The sequence below is a fragment of the Ricinus communis genome, chromosome 10 (genome assembly GCF_019578655.1).
Source record: "Ricinus communis isolate WT05 ecotype wild-type chromosome 10, ASM1957865v1, whole genome shotgun sequence".
Taxonomy (NCBI): domain Eukaryota; kingdom Viridiplantae; phylum Streptophyta; class Magnoliopsida; order Malpighiales; family Euphorbiaceae; genus Ricinus; species Ricinus communis.
In genome coordinates, this window is record NC_063265.1 from 12,499,681 (window position 1) to 12,514,328 (window position 14,648).

At 33.9% G+C, this 14,648-nt stretch overlaps 3 protein-coding genes, 1 long non-coding RNA gene and 2 other non-coding genes across 10 annotated transcripts; 4 read left to right on the plus strand and 2 right to left on the minus strand.

Moving 5' to 3' along the window:
* The first annotated feature begins 799 nt into the window (after nt 1-799).
* LOC8287087 lies at nt 800-4,185 on the plus strand. The gene is made up of 7 exons (XM_002512385.4): nt 800-1,215; nt 1,465-1,583; nt 1,667-1,732; nt 1,935-2,132; nt 2,778-2,896; nt 3,126-3,231; nt 3,563-4,185. The coding sequence occupies exons 1-7, from the start codon at nt 840-842 to the stop codon at nt 4,109-4,111; spliced, it is 1,533 nt and encodes a 510-aa protein (XP_002512431.2). The 5' UTR covers nt 800-839; the 3' UTR covers nt 4,112-4,185.
* Nucleotides 4,186-4,696: 511 nt separating this feature from the next.
* On the minus strand, nt 4,697-5,874 carry LOC112533761. Of its 3 annotated transcripts, none has more exons than XR_003078124.2 (3): nt 5,122-5,865; nt 4,953-5,011; nt 4,697-4,815 (listed from the first exon to the last, which is right to left on the minus strand). It is a non-coding gene; the product is annotated as an uncharacterized LOC112533761 (long non-coding RNA). The 3 variants fall into 3 exon arrangements; XR_007217653.1 differs by having other exon boundaries at nt 4,697-5,011; nt 5,122-5,487; nt 5,610-5,862; XR_007217652.1 differs by having other exon boundaries at nt 4,697-5,011; nt 5,122-5,874.
* Nucleotides 5,875-6,017: 143 nt separating this feature from the next.
* LOC8287088 (F-actin-capping protein subunit alpha) lies at nt 6,018-9,575 on the plus strand. 3 transcript variants are annotated; one of them, XM_002512386.4, is made up of 10 exons: nt 6,020-6,270; nt 6,363-6,478; nt 6,593-6,682; nt 6,790-6,854; nt 7,246-7,407; nt 7,594-7,672; nt 7,791-7,868; nt 8,499-8,573; nt 8,649-8,684; nt 8,967-9,575. In XM_002512386.4, the coding sequence occupies exons 1-10, from the start codon at nt 6,153-6,155 to the stop codon at nt 9,072-9,074; spliced, it is 927 nt and encodes a 308-aa protein (XP_002512432.1). In that variant the 5' UTR covers nt 6,020-6,152; the 3' UTR covers nt 9,075-9,575. The 3 variants fall into 3 exon arrangements, with proteins under 3 accessions (XP_048236045.1, XP_015570673.1, XP_002512432.1); XM_048380088.1 differs by lacking the exon at nt 8,499-8,573 and having other exon boundaries at nt 6,018-6,270; XM_015715187.3 differs by lacking the exons at nt 8,649-8,684; nt 8,967-9,575 and having other exon boundaries at nt 6,018-6,270; nt 8,428-8,560.
* A 425-nt stretch (nt 9,576-10,000) lies between these two features.
* Nucleotides 10,001-10,072, minus strand: TRNAE-UUC. The gene has a single exon. It is a non-coding gene; the product is annotated as a tRNA-Glu (tRNA).
* A 917-nt stretch (nt 10,073-10,989) lies between these two features.
* Nucleotides 10,990-13,770, plus strand: LOC8280231 (probable U6 snRNA-associated Sm-like protein LSm4). Its single transcript, XM_015714872.3, is given in 6 exon segments — nt 10,990-11,010; nt 11,126-11,203; nt 12,415-12,454; nt 12,837-12,908; nt 12,911-13,071; nt 13,359-13,770. Coding segments are annotated over 6 exon segments (408 nt in total). The 3' UTR covers nt 13,395-13,770.
* Nucleotides 11,318-11,403, plus strand: LOC112533772. Its single transcript, XR_003078135.1, has one exon. It is a non-coding gene; the product is annotated as a small nucleolar RNA snoR127 (small nucleolar RNA).
* Nucleotides 13,771-14,648: the final 878 nt, after the last annotated feature.

Genomic DNA, 14,648 nt, shown 5'->3' on the forward strand with positions numbered 1-14,648 from the left:
GTGTATTATTAGTCTTTGAGCTGTCAGTCAGGGTATTATGGGTTTTCACTTTTGTAAGTGGTAAATCAAGATAAGATTCCCACCTTGTCTCTCTCTGTCATTTTGTATTATCACTTCTCTATATAAGGAGAGGTCGATTGAGAATAAAATCAAGCAAGTTTTCCCTTTCATCTATGACTATCATACTCTCTCTTATGACTTTCTAAAATGTTCTTCCTTCTCTTCTTCTCGATCCATTGACAATGAACTAATTGTTGCACGATCTGTTTCTTCTATGATCCAAAAGGGCTAACTCGGCTATCGAAGTCCAAAAGAGCAGAAAGACCTCCCATGGCGAGGTGCCTCTTTATGGTCTTAGCTTGAGGACATTCTCCTGCCTTGAGTTTACAGCATGAGGATTATAGAATGAACAGCTCTCGGCTCCCAATGGTATCTTCACAAAAATATTGTTTATATTATTATTTGCCTATTTCTATATTTTGTTGCGGAATGTTAAATGGCAACATAAATGGTAACGGTGCTTCATCTATACAATTATTTATACAATTATGATTATTTGTATTATCAGATAATTACAAATATTAAAATTAAAATTACTAAATAATTATTATAATTTTACTAATAATTAATGAGTATTATATCAATTTATTTCTATTGATATTTAAATCAATACATTAAATATATCAAATGTAAAAAGTTTTGAAGAAATTTGCGAGTTGTCAGGAAACCCTTCATTAAATGCCACGTGTAACGTGGGACCTGTATGAACCTTAAACTATTTTTATCGTTTTCGGTCAATCCGATATTTTCCATTTTATCCGAAGGTGTCACAGTTGCTTATGCTTACATGCGCATTATTGAATTGGATTTGGGCCTCCTTTCCTCGCACAGGACAACACCTCGCCGCCTTCACCTTTCCACCTCCTTCTCTTTCTCAACACTCGCTTCCCACTTTCCCCTCTAATTACAAAACCAAACAGACCATTATGGCCGTACACAGGATCGAACGAGCGGATCTATGGAAGAGTAAGGCCCGCATATTGCAGCTCCGCCTCAGAGACCGGTTCCGGGTAGCGGTTGACCGTCATCGCCGACGACCTCCGATATATTTGGATGATGATTATTTCTTGTCGAAGGTCCAACGGTGGATCACTCGCTTCCGCGACTTTCGCGAAGGCTCTCTCCACTCTCGTTCAGCTTTTTATCGCAAAAGAGGTTAGTCAGCAAGTGATTTTGTCGTCTGATCATTTATTCATTATCCATTTATAAGTTTCTGGGAGGCTTTAATCGTAGTCTTTGAGATTTTTTTTTTGCATTGTTTTGGCTGGGATTTGATAACTTTTGGTGATTTAATAGTGAATGTGATTTTATCTATTGACGCTATTTGTGAATGGTGCAAAGAGCTGTATATATGTTAAAATTTCTGACTATTGGATATTGTTTGGATACAATTTTTGTGTGCAGTCAGTAGAGAATTCAATGCTGAAGAAGAATCAGTTATTATTCGCATGCTTCAATCTGTTGCAGTTCCTCTCATTGGAAATATGTGTTATGTTTTCATGAATGGCCTTAATCGTGTTCAGGTATGTGGAATCGCTGCTGCTACAATAATTGGTCTTTTATTTTTCATGACTTCAACATGTGATCTCTGGTATCACATTCACAGGTCTATGGGCTAGAGAAATTACACGACGCGTTGCTTCATAGGCCAAGAAATAAGCCTCTTTTGACGGTATAAATCATTCTTAAACTATCTTATCATGCTCTTTTACCTAGTGTTTTTATCTATTTTTTTGCATTTTATGGTCACGCAAGCTGATAGTGAAATTGACATCTCCGCATTCTTTTCATTTATCTATTTATATTTTCATTATTAGATCATTGATAAGGTTATTTTGAAGATAATTATGATGCTAATTTTTGCCCTTTCTTAGGTGAGCAATCATGTTGCTTCTGTGGACGATCCATTTGTCATTGCTTCATTGCTTCCTCCAGGAGTACTTATGGATGCTCAGAACTTAAGATGGACACTTTGTGCTACTGACCGTTGTTTTCGCAATCCTGTGACTTCTGCATTTTTCCGATCTGTTAAAGTATTGCCTGTTTCTCGTGGTGATGGAATTTATCAGAAGGTACCATCTCAAATTTGTATTTCCATTTATTAACGTGCATGCATCCTTGAATGCTGTATTGTTTCTGAACTACTTTATGTATGCTTGAGATACAAAGCGTTATACATTGTATTTTTTGACTCCTTGGAGCTAGCTAACCTGCATTAGGTTATCTGTGTAACGATGTTATGAATGGTATTTGGAAGATTTTACAAATTGTAAAATTTGCTGGTTATAAAGTGGTGTCGTTAAAATAATATCTCATTTATTGCATCTCTCTTTCTCTCTCTCTCTTTTATAGACATACAAGCACAAATACAAACATAGACACAGAAACGCTCCCTATTCTTGATCACCTGTTAAATTCACATGGTTATGTTTTCAAACATAACCTCTGGCTGGCTCTTTTACTTCTCTCTCATATCCTTGTAGCGAGGTTTATGCATATATTCAAAATTTAATTTTTTCTTAGAATTCAGCTTTGGATACATTGTGAGTTTTCTTCTCCTAAAATGGTCATTATGATTAATTGAACAGTTTGCATTACTCTCTTTTTTGAGTCGTCAATCACCAACCCCAATAGTTTATTTTTGTAACTTTTCATCTTGATCTTTAATTCGTTTTCATTTTAATGATATTCAATTTTCATCTCGTGGCTTGCTGCAGGGTATGGATATGGCTATTGCAAAGCTCAATAGTGGTGGATGGGTTCATATCTTTCCAGAAGGCAGTCGTTCTCGTGATGGTGGAAAAACTATGGGGTCTTCAAAGAGAGGGGTTGGAAGGTAAGGATCTAGTTTGAAGGATTTCAAATCATTGTTAATGGAATTGTACGGTGATAGAGGGGGATATTGACATGCAATACTTTGATTATCATGAAAATTTTGAGAAATAGCTAATCTCATATGTGTCCTTTGATTGGAGAATGGATTTCTGATTATATATTGTTTGAAATAACAATTTTCTGTTTTCGAAATGCTGTAAATTTGACTGTTTTATTTCTTACTTTCATAGGTTGATCCTTGATGCTGATACTGTCCCTATGGTCATCCCATTTGTACACACGGGGATGCAGGAAATCATGCCTATAGGAGCCAAATTCCCAAGGATTGGTAAGACGGTATGTAGTCTTTTTACTGTTCTTGCAATATAGAATGTTATTTATTTGCACATATAGTCATTTGTTCAGTTAAGGGTCTACAATCATCTGAACTGAACATCCCGTGAAAGTGCAGCTCCCTATTTGTTCACTTTCTTCTTTCTTGTTCATTTTCAGACATGCTTGCATTACGTTTACTTGCAGGAAGTAACATGCTCATACAATCTCTATTGCATGACTTCTGGGTCCCTTCCGATCTTTTTATTTTATTTTTTATTAATGTGATTAATTTATTTATTTTTCATTGTTCACGCTGCTGTTACTTATTAATCATTATGCATGAGTCATGCAGGTTACAGTGCTTGTTGGCGATCCCATTATTTTCGATGACTTGTTTAACGCTGAAGAAAGAGAACAAGTATCAAGAGGGAAACTATATGATGCTGTAGCTTCAAGAATTGGTAGTCAACTACTCGAACTTAAAGTTCAAGTTGAAAACTTAGCATTTCAACAGTCCATCAAGCATCAACATCCTAGTGCCACAGAGAGAGCAGCTGATATCCTACATCAGGTTGATTGGGATTCATTTGGTATGGGAAGCCATGTAATTCGTAAAGATGATACTTCAGACTCTGAAATCCTGCCAAAGCCAAACTTTACCTCTCACCAGGAGCCCATTTCTTCTGATGGGTATTTCAGAACGAGATCCTCCCCTGAAGTTGGAATCATTTCAAGGATGCATAGTTTTATGGACTCGACTGAACTACTTAGTTTCGCTGCCAAGGGTTTATTTATGAACCTTAGGAGAAAGGAAAATAGATCTAGCTTTGGGGATGTAAGCCCAGTGAGGGCATGGAGACATTATTTGTTAGCTAATTTGCTACAACAGAATACCTGCTAACCAAAGTACCTGGATAGGGGATTGTTATAGTTGAAAATTTTGATGTCGTAAATAAAAGAAATTTTTTGATCTGAGACGAATTTAGTGAATTTCTATTGTCACCGGCAAGTTCTGTTGTTAAGCCAGATTGGTTGAATCTGCCATTGTTAAATTGATCCAGCTTGACAAAGTGAGCGGGACCTGAAGCACATATGGTTTTATAATTTACTGTTTTCCTGTAACCAATTGAGCTGTTTCCTCTGCTCAATGCTGCCCTCCCTTCATATATTATTTTTCAATTAAAGTGACGGCCGAAAGGCCTTGGCGTGTATGCCAAATCCAGAGTGTCATAGTTCATAAAAGTACTAAATAGTAGATCCACAGAGCCTGAGTAAAAGTACATTAATGTGAATTAATACATTAGAGGGAGATGTGAATCAACTAATGAAACTGAATTATTAGTCAGAGCAATTCTTCGCTTGCTCAGCTTCCCACAACCCCTTTTATGGATCAACTTTTAAGATTAGGATATCTACAAAATGAATTAGAGTGATATATACATGCTCCATGATCACAAGCCATATCAACTAGTTCTTGAGAAGGGAATTATTCAAAACTTGTCTTTCATGTTGCAGATAGTTAACATTACAAATTGTAATGGATCAAGTTGCCTTACCCGTAAGTCACATATGGCTCAACCCTATCGTTCATTGTGGCTTTGTTCACTTTGAGAAATACACCATTGAGTATGTGCCAGAAAAAATTAATTAACTTAATAGAATATCAGGCCCACTCCTCAATCGGAAAATGACAGGGTAAAGGACCTTCTTATTTAGTAATGTCACAATGAAGGGAACAATACCTGTCTCAAACGCAAATGTTGCAGAAACTTTCCTAGTCATCACGTTCATTGCATTGATACTGTCAAGGATAAAATAGAAAAAAAACCCAACTCAGCATATATATGATAATGAATTAAATGACAATAGAGGCATCCATTTCAGATGTAATAGCTTGATTTCTAAGCTTACCCACGGATTCAGACAATGAATAGCAACTTGGCCTCTGGTCCAACATAAAAATCTCCTTTCAGTTTGGCCTCCCTTCTCAATAATATCAACTCATTTTCCCATTGTATTATTAAGCAATTACAAAACACATTATATATGAATTGAAGATAATAAGACGACGGATGAGTTTTCAATCAAAAGACAGAGACAAAGTAAATCACTTCAATCAAGCAACAGAGTTTTGTTCTTTACCCGTACTCTGTATTCTTCAGCAGCATATTGCTCAACTCTTTCTATTTTCAGCATTGCTCTTTGATAAAGCCCAGTCCTCACTTCTCTTTCTTTTCTTTAACACAGATTCAGGTATAATAGCTGCTGCCTTAGTTTCTAATCACAAGCAATAACAAAGGCAGAAAAAGAAAAACCACAATGTAGCAGAGTGAGAACCAAGAAAACTAAGTTCTAGAACACAAAAAAAAAAAAAAAAAAAAAAAAAGAATCAGACATACTTTGTTACTGTATATTAGATAATTGTAAACAACTCAACGGTGCAGAATTTAAAAAATTACTGATCAAAGGAGTAAATGAGAAGCCACTGAGCAGAGAAACACAAAAAGACATACAGATTGAACGAGAAAGAACATATAAAAGAAACACACAAGTTTTATGGGTTAGTGATAGTCTCACTTCGTTGAAGGGGCAAAAGGGAATTGCAAAAGGAATAAACGAACTTATAGAATCGCCGTATTAAAGCGGTGATTTCGTCATTTAAAAAGCTCAAGTCTTGCATTGCTTTCATTTTACGTAAAACGACAACGTAAAAAGGAGTCATAGTCCCATCCGGTTTAACAATTGAACGGTCACGATCACCTAAAGAAACGACCCCACCTATCCAACACTTGGAAATCTCACACCTTAAAAATACCTTTACAGATCACACACACAGAGAGACACCTCCCTCTCTGCAAATTCCTTTTCAAAAATAAATCCATATAATAACAATTCTCTGCATTTCAATGTATTGAACATTGAGAGATAGAGCGGAAACAACAATGGCAGAAGAAGAAGAAGAATACGGTGACGTGGAACTAAGCGACAAGCAGAAAAAAGAGATCGCTAAATGGTTCCTTCTCAACTCACCCGCTGGTGAAATCCAATTCGTCGCTAAAGGTGTTCCTATTTCCATTCTTTTAACTCTTCGTTCTCTTTTTTCTTCTTCTTGTTGCAATTTTTTTATTAATTTTTTTTGGCGTTTGTTTCAGATTTGAGATCGGTTTTAAATGACGAGAGAGTTTATAATGAAGCCGCAGGAGATGCATTTCCTCTTTACAATAAATCTCACATGGTTTGCCTTGAATTTCCCGATAGAAGCGGAGATGTAACCTCTCTTGTCTTTTTGAATTATAGATCTGTTGATTTTGAAATCCTGGCTTAATATGAGTAATAACTAATTTTTTTTGCTTTGTTATGTTTGAATCCTTTACTATTGTAGGTGCTAGTTACTTCTTATAATGAGCTCAATAAGAATGAGTATCTTGATCCTAGAACTGCACAGGTGGCTATTGTTAACCATGTTAAGCAAGTAAGTTATTCTAGATTGATTATAATCTATATGGTTAACTACATTTAGTTAGATACTTAATTAATTGTTTTACATCTTTTGTAAATTTATGTGCTAAATTGATTCAGGTTTGTACAGTGGTAAGACCTGCAACTGATGAGGAACTTCCATCGCCTTATATCGAGGAATTCCGGTATGCTCTCTTTCTTTTTCTTCTTTTTTTTTTTTTCCCCTTTTTTAACTCACTCAGTCATAATTGCTCAACTATGATATTTAAATGTTGCTTTTAATTGTGAGGTGCAATTATAGAAATTTCCCCCCTTTTCTCATAATTCCAAAACATGATTGTAAAGATGAAACAAAAACATTGTGGTTAGGTCTCTGGTAATTCATTTTATCTCCGTGCATGTTTGGGACTAGGAATTGTATAATTATTTGTAATTTGTCTAAACATATAGCTATGTCAAGAGAATTCAGCAGTAATATGATAGTTTCTGCAAAAAACCTATTGATTTTGTAGCTGTTACATTTATTTATTTTCATACTCATCCTTGTGTTACTAATGCCATTTCTATATGTGGCAGTTGTTCTCTAGATGCAGAAATACTTAAATATGTTGGTGAAGCTTATCCAAAAGGACTTTGTTCTGTGTATTGTCTTAAAGGAAAAGATGTGGAGGGACCGGGATCTAATTTTGAGCTTGTTGTGGTGATTTCTGCTGTTAGAAATAGCCCACAGAATTTCTGGTGTGTAGAATCAGTCAAATATCCATTCATTAATAACGGCTTTTTCTATTTGTATACTCCAGTTCGTTTTATTTTCAGTTGGGACATATTCATACTGTATCATTGCATACTTCTCGTTTTATGCTTAGAAACTTGTATGTTCATGAGCATGCATCTTCTAACAATATTCTGTTGGATGTTGAATAGTAATGGAAGTTGGCGCTCAGTTTGGAACATTGAGTTCAAGGATGATGAACAAATGCTGAGAATAACAGGCAAAATAGAGGTTCTTTAGAAACCTATCACTATGCAAGACAAAAAAATTTGACTTCTTTGCTTTGGCTTTTATAATTTTGAGTTACCTTATAACTAGAGTCTATTTGTTTTTCCTCTGCTTCTTTTAGGTGGGTGCCCATTATTTTGAAGAGGGAAATGTTCAGTTGGATGCGAAATATGATTGTAATGATGAAACCATATTTCAGGTTGGTATTCATGGAGCCTCCACGTCCTTCCCCTTCTCTCTTCCTTATCATGCATTAATTAGGTATTGAAAAATAGAGTGCATTACTCTTTATCTTTTGTCAGGCCAGTGACTTTATTTTAATGAGAAGGCCTGTAAGGTTTGACACCATGGCTATTATTAAGAGATGGTTGGAGTTTTATAGTTGCTAATGATGAAAGTTCATACTTATGTGTGTGTCCTAGTTCATCCAACTCATTTAATTCTTAGATTTCAACTTTGAAGCAGCACTTGTCATAATCCAATATTGCACTGCATGAGTTCAACATTTGGTTTCAGAAGTCCAGAGTCTAATGCATAGTGTATATATCAGTGTCATCTTATATTTTTGAAGTTTCATATGTAGTGTTTCAATTAGTTCCCAAATGAAATACATTGACCAGTCAATATATGCTACTTCTCTTACACCCGTGACTTTGTCATTAAGAAGCATGCTCTCTATCAATTTCAGGATCAGGGTGAGAAGTTTTTCCATGTCTCTTCATTGTTGTATTTTCTTTCCTTTTTTACTTCTTTTTCAGATCATTGCTTTTTTTGGTGAAGGAGGGCAAAATCGAAAAGTTGGTTGATATTTTGTTATATTGGTATTCAGGCCCCTGATGATTGTGCAATTTCCATAGCCAACATCATTCGCCACCATGAAACAGAATATTTAGCATCTCTTGAGGTTCTCGATGTGTCTCCTTATACATTCTAATACTTCAAACTTTAGGGTTCTTACACTAACAATTATGCTTGACAGGCATCCTATTCACATCTGCCAGATACAACTTTCAAGGTAAGTCTAGTTAGGTGATAATTTTTCTAAAAGTTTGTGAATAGATCATTTTGTATCAGTGGAGAAAATTCTCCTTCTCCTACTCTTACATTGTTTCCATTTTCCCAAAGATCGAACTTATGTTTTTGTGCTTTATGTTACATAATTATGTTGAGGAAGGAAACATAATCATTTAGTATGGAAGAAATCTTTGGCAGGAGGCATAAATCCTTGATCACATTAGTGTTTAGTTTGGATGATAAGCTATTTTACTAGCTCTTAAGTGGTTATGGTACGATGCAGGATCTGAGGAGGAAGCTTCCAGTTACTCGTACCCTTTTCCCGTGGCACAACACCTTACAATTTAGCCTGACAAGAGATATTCAGAAGGAACTTGGAATTGGAAAATGACGACTGCCACACTAAATGTATACACCTCGTGACCTTGTAAAATTGTGGTGAGATTCCAACAGATTACTTTGTTCGGTCGTTGAGAAGCAACTTGGAAGTGGAAAGTGAGTGTCTGAGTAACGCCATGCTGGAAGTATTGTGTAAAAAAAAAGAGGTGGTGAGACCTGGAAATACTGGTCAATCCTGTCTTTGGATCTGATTTCAGAGTTCTTTGCTTTCCTTCTCTCCCTTTCGTGTTTAGTGGTTCTGCAGTTTGTTCTTCCAATTGTTCTCTCCCGTCAGAATTCCTCTCAGTTTTGGCGTGTAGCTCTGTACTATCATTATGTATAGCCGTGTTGTTAATGATAATTATTTTCTTTTTGTTATATGAGAAATCTTTTCAAATTTGTAATATCATATGAGCTTTGAAACTGTACAAGTGATGGAAAGAGGAGATCGAACACAATTACCTGGATTAAGTTATGTTTGTTATCGAACTGCATGGATATGATCATTTATGAACATCTTCTTCCATTCTTAATACTGTTCCATGCAAAAATTAGTAACAGTAAAAACAAGGATTGGGATCTTCTCGTCGTAAATATGATAGGGCATCTATATTTTTTAAAATAAAACGGTTATATTAAAAATTTAAATTTAGAATTTAAATAATAGATTATTCTTTTATTAAATAATAAATCTCAACAATTTATTTTGAATTAAAAGTTAAAATTATATAAATATCATTTATAATGTTCAACTTAAATATAAAAAAGTTCTAATCCTAAGATAAAGACAGCAAGATGAAGATCTTTTCCCTCCAGCTCTTTGATTACTCAAAGCTTTAATAGTATTAAATTAATACAAGCTAAATGTGGTTATTATGGATTTAACCAAAACAAGAAATTAAATTTGGCCGGTCAATCACAGCAAAAGAAAAAGAAAAATTCCGTTGCCGGGAATCGAACCCGGGTCTCCTGGGTGAAAGCCAGATATCCTAACCGCTGGACGACAACGGAACTTATTGTTATTTTCTGTGAATATAATTCCTATAAAAAAATTCCATACGTTTTCTTATAAAATTGTTCTGTCGGGCCTCTTATCCTTCACTCTCCCATACAAAACTATAGAGCTTCTGATTTATTTTGTCAAAATTGAAAACTGATTGGTCAATAATCGATCTGAGGAAATGCTTAATAATTGTTTTATATAGGTTATTTCATTCTTCTAAAGCTTCTAAGGTACAATGGTCTATATTCTTTTCTCCTACTTTCTCAGTGTCCAAACAACTGATTTTACTATGTGCTTATTATTATTATTATTTTCCTTCTTCTGAAAACGATTGTTTTATTATTATTATTTTTATTATTTCAGGTCATTGCTTTATTTGCATTTCTAAGAAAAATGGTGCATTTTACTCGCTCAAAACTCTTTTTACTAATTAGGGTTTTGCATTTTTTGATTCTGGCGTTATGTTTTTTATTTTTTATTTTTATGTTTCAGCTTCCTATTTCGTTGCTAAAGACTGCTCAGGGCATCCATGGTAAAATGAAAATAAATAAATAAACCACTTCACTTTAGGTAGATTATCTTTACTTTACATTTGAAGATTTTTCTAAAATATATATATATATATTTGGAATATTTCAAAGTAAATGTGGAAAGAATTTGTAATTAACCTATGAATTTTAAAAAATAATAACAATAAACTAAGAAAAGGCTATCCTATCCATTAACCGGTGTTACTGATGGTTCTGAAACCTAAACATAACAAATAATGGAATTTTGAAGCTTGGAAGTTCGTTGATTATTAGTTTCTAAGCTCTTCCTTTTAGTTGATTGAAGCGCTAACCTTTGTTATTGAATATTTATTTAGTTGGTAGAGATTAAGAATGGAGAAACTTACTATGGGCATTTGGTAAACTGTGATACTAGGATGAACATTCATCCTCGTGAAGTAATCTGTACCTCACAAGGTAATATTACTGGGTTTATAAAGATTTCCTTTTGTGATGAAGTGTAATCCTTTGGCTTCATGGTCCCTGTCTAAGAGTTAAAATGCCATATTGTAGGATGGAGATAGATTTTGGAGAATGCCTGAATGTTACATCCGTGGAAACACAATCAAGTATCTTCATGTACCGGATGAGGTCATTTTCATTTATTTTCCTTTGTAATTAGATTATATCTGTATTAAATCTCCTGCTCATGTTGCATCTGTTTGAACTTTAATCTTCATATTGTTGAAATCTTTCTCTCCCTCTCTGGAATGATGTTGCTTAGCCAAATCAGACATGGATATGCTCCATAAGGCAATGTCTTCGATGCTTGTGTTGATTGTTCTTCTAGAGGCACATTGATTGCCTCTTGTATAATCTAGACCAAGCATTAGAACTGGCGCCTTGTGTAGAAGTGCATTCTTTTGTTGATAACTTAGAGATTGGGTGCTGACTGACCAGAGCTATTAATTATCTCAAGGTATGCTTCCTCCATAAAGTGCTATGGTCCACAAAGTTGAAAGCTACTTGTTCAAAAAGAAATGGGAAGCAGTTGCTGAAAAGTAGATTGGCAGTCTCATTTGGGGGAGTTTATTGTGGACTTGTATTAACAAAAAAGTATATAGCCCTGAGCTGAGATAAATGGAGAAAAATTATCCCATGTATTCACCTTAGCCTTTTAGGATTGAGGTTTAGTAGAGAGTACATGGGAACATGTATTCCTAGACAATGTTGCTTCTTCATTTTCAATTTTGTCATCTTGCTCTACTTCCATCTTTGTCTGGCTGCCTTAGCTTGTTTTCAAATTGCTAACAAATATTCTTTGTGTACTTTGATATTTAATATTCTTTGTGTACTTTGATATTTGTATAGTTATCAATCATCTTATTAGGCTTATTTATCCCAAGGAAAAGAAAAAGAAAGAGAAAAAGCAAATGGAGTAGAAAAGGAAAATATAAGAGGATCTAATTGGGCCTTTGCAAGTTCATTTGTAGTTTACCAGTGGCAATTTTAATGGCATTTTGCAGATTCACTTCTTGTTAAATCTTTCTGTATAGCTTGTGCTGAGAACTACTAGTATTTAATAACAAGCAAGTCGTTGCTTTTTTTCTGCTCTGGTTGAAAGTAATTAAAAATATAAGTTTAAGTGCTCCTGTCTTTCTAACAATTTGTTTGCTGTTACATCTTCTAGGGAGTTTATTTGCATCTTGACAATTCGATGATCCTCCTTCTCTGACAAGTGTTGACCTCGAAATCTTACTTCAAAATGCAAGCATTTTGATTTAATAAATTATTTAAAAAAAAAAAATTTCCTACGTTCGAACTTTTGAAATCACTATTGTGATATAAGTTTTGTGTTCCAGGTAATCGATAAAGTTCAGGGGTAGACCAAGAGCCGGTCAGGTATAGAACTGAGTCATTACAGCTTGAGGTAGATGTGTCGATGTGATATAATGGTATATTTGCTTTGAGTACACTGATGGCCCCCCTCCACCTGGGCTCAAAATGTATGGGGTGAAAATGGCATTGAAGTACAAGTCTTGTGGCCTTTTGATCTTCACTTCATTTAAATTATCCTGATTTCTTATTTAATTTGTCTGGAAACCCACAATGCTGCTCATGATATGTGTGTAATAGTACACTCACCACAAAAACTTTTGGTTCTGTGAGAACACTTCAAAAAATCTGCTTATATTAAGCTACAATTTGTACAGATTCATTGGCAAGTTGGGTGCATGCCTTTGGATGACCTATCTTGTAAACTGATATCTCTTATGCTTTTCAGATAGAAAGCCACCTGGAGTGGGCTGTGCAAGGGGAAGAGGTGGAAGGCAGCCAAAAGGCATTGGGCGTGTGGTATAGATGATGGAGTTGCCAAGGGCACAGGTGGTGGCCGGGGCAAAGGAGTATCTGCGGGCAAGACTGTTGCCAATAGAGGTCATTGCTCGGCATGCTTACTTGTCATTTCTATTGTGGATGAGGAATGGAACACAACAGAGTTGCATTCCTTGGCATGTGAGGTATGTCATTAGAAATATCTTGGTTGCCTTGTGAATTCAATCACAAGACTGCTTAAATCGTACTTCACAAGAGACAGTCGTCACCTCATACATGTGCCGACAAAAAAGCTGGTTTCTTGCTGGCTTTATATAATGGATGCTGCTCTTTGTTTCCTTTGCAGTTTCCTAGAAAGATCTTCAATTGTAATAAGCCTTTGTCCCTTCTGAACAAACTGGGCAAGCGCACATGCACCTTTAGCAATATCAGTTGTGTAGGAAGTTTCATACTTTTTGTTTGTGTCTAACAGGTGCAGGACGTGGTCGTGGTTAATCAAAATCTATAGCAGTTTTGAGGTAATTGTTGTTTGATGTACACAAGGTGCATAATAATATCAAGAACCAAAGCTGGAGGGACTATTTTATATTTGCTGCGCGCCTGTACCATAGTCAATAGACGAGGATTGTGAAGGAAATGGTTTGCTCCAAAGATCATAATTTCAACCTAAACATTTATATGTCAAGTTTCAAGTATATGGTGAAGTCTTGAATCCTTATTATTATTTAAGAGATTCATTGCATATTTGAAGATGTAACCCAACAAATGACAAATAGATAAAGCGTTACAGTTTTTGTAATTATTTAATTAGAAAAGTTAAAATATTGAGTTCACGCAGCTTAAAATTCTTGTATAAATAAATAATACTTGCAAAATTGGATTTCTATTCTGTGTAAATGGTACTGTTTTATGTGTTGCCGTCGACTATTATAATTTCATATTTAAATTAGAGAAGAAAAAAAATCATCAATTAAATCTTGTATTTTACATTTTCTTAGCAACTTTTATCTTATTATTTCAAAATTAAAAGAATATACTTTCAAGTTCTTAAGAAGATATTTTTAAAAGAATATACTCGTAAATTTTTCTTCTTGACTTATTCCATAGTTTTTTTACATTGTTATCATTACTAAAAAAATTTTAAAAATATATTATATATATTTTATTTTTCTAAAAAACATAAATACTTATATTTAGATTTTAAAACAATTAAATGTGATGATTTAATTGATAATTAGAATTTTAAGAAAATGAAATTACAATATATTTAAATTTTTTTTGATATGACATGTATATTTATTATTTATGTGTAATTTTATAATATTATATTAATTAATCAATTTTTTCCTAACAAGATAAGGATATTTATTTATAAATTTTAAAATTAGTGTATTAATTATATTTTAATATTATATTTATTAATAAATAAATTTTTAATTAAATAATAATTTAAATTCTAAAAATATATCTTTAGTATTATATTTAATTATAAATTAATTTTTACAATACTAAAACTAATTAATAAATATTTGTAAGATAATTTTTATATTATTATATTAATAAAAAAAATTTAATTTATTATTATTATTTAAAATACTATAAATTAATATTAAAGATTAAAGATTTTATATTAATTTAATTTTGTAATTAAAACAATAATACAAACAGTGCGACCTAGCGTAACCGTAATTCCGAGCGGGAGACATTGATCCTAATGTGCTGTTTTGTCACTAGACTACTATTGTTTTAAGTTGGCATATCA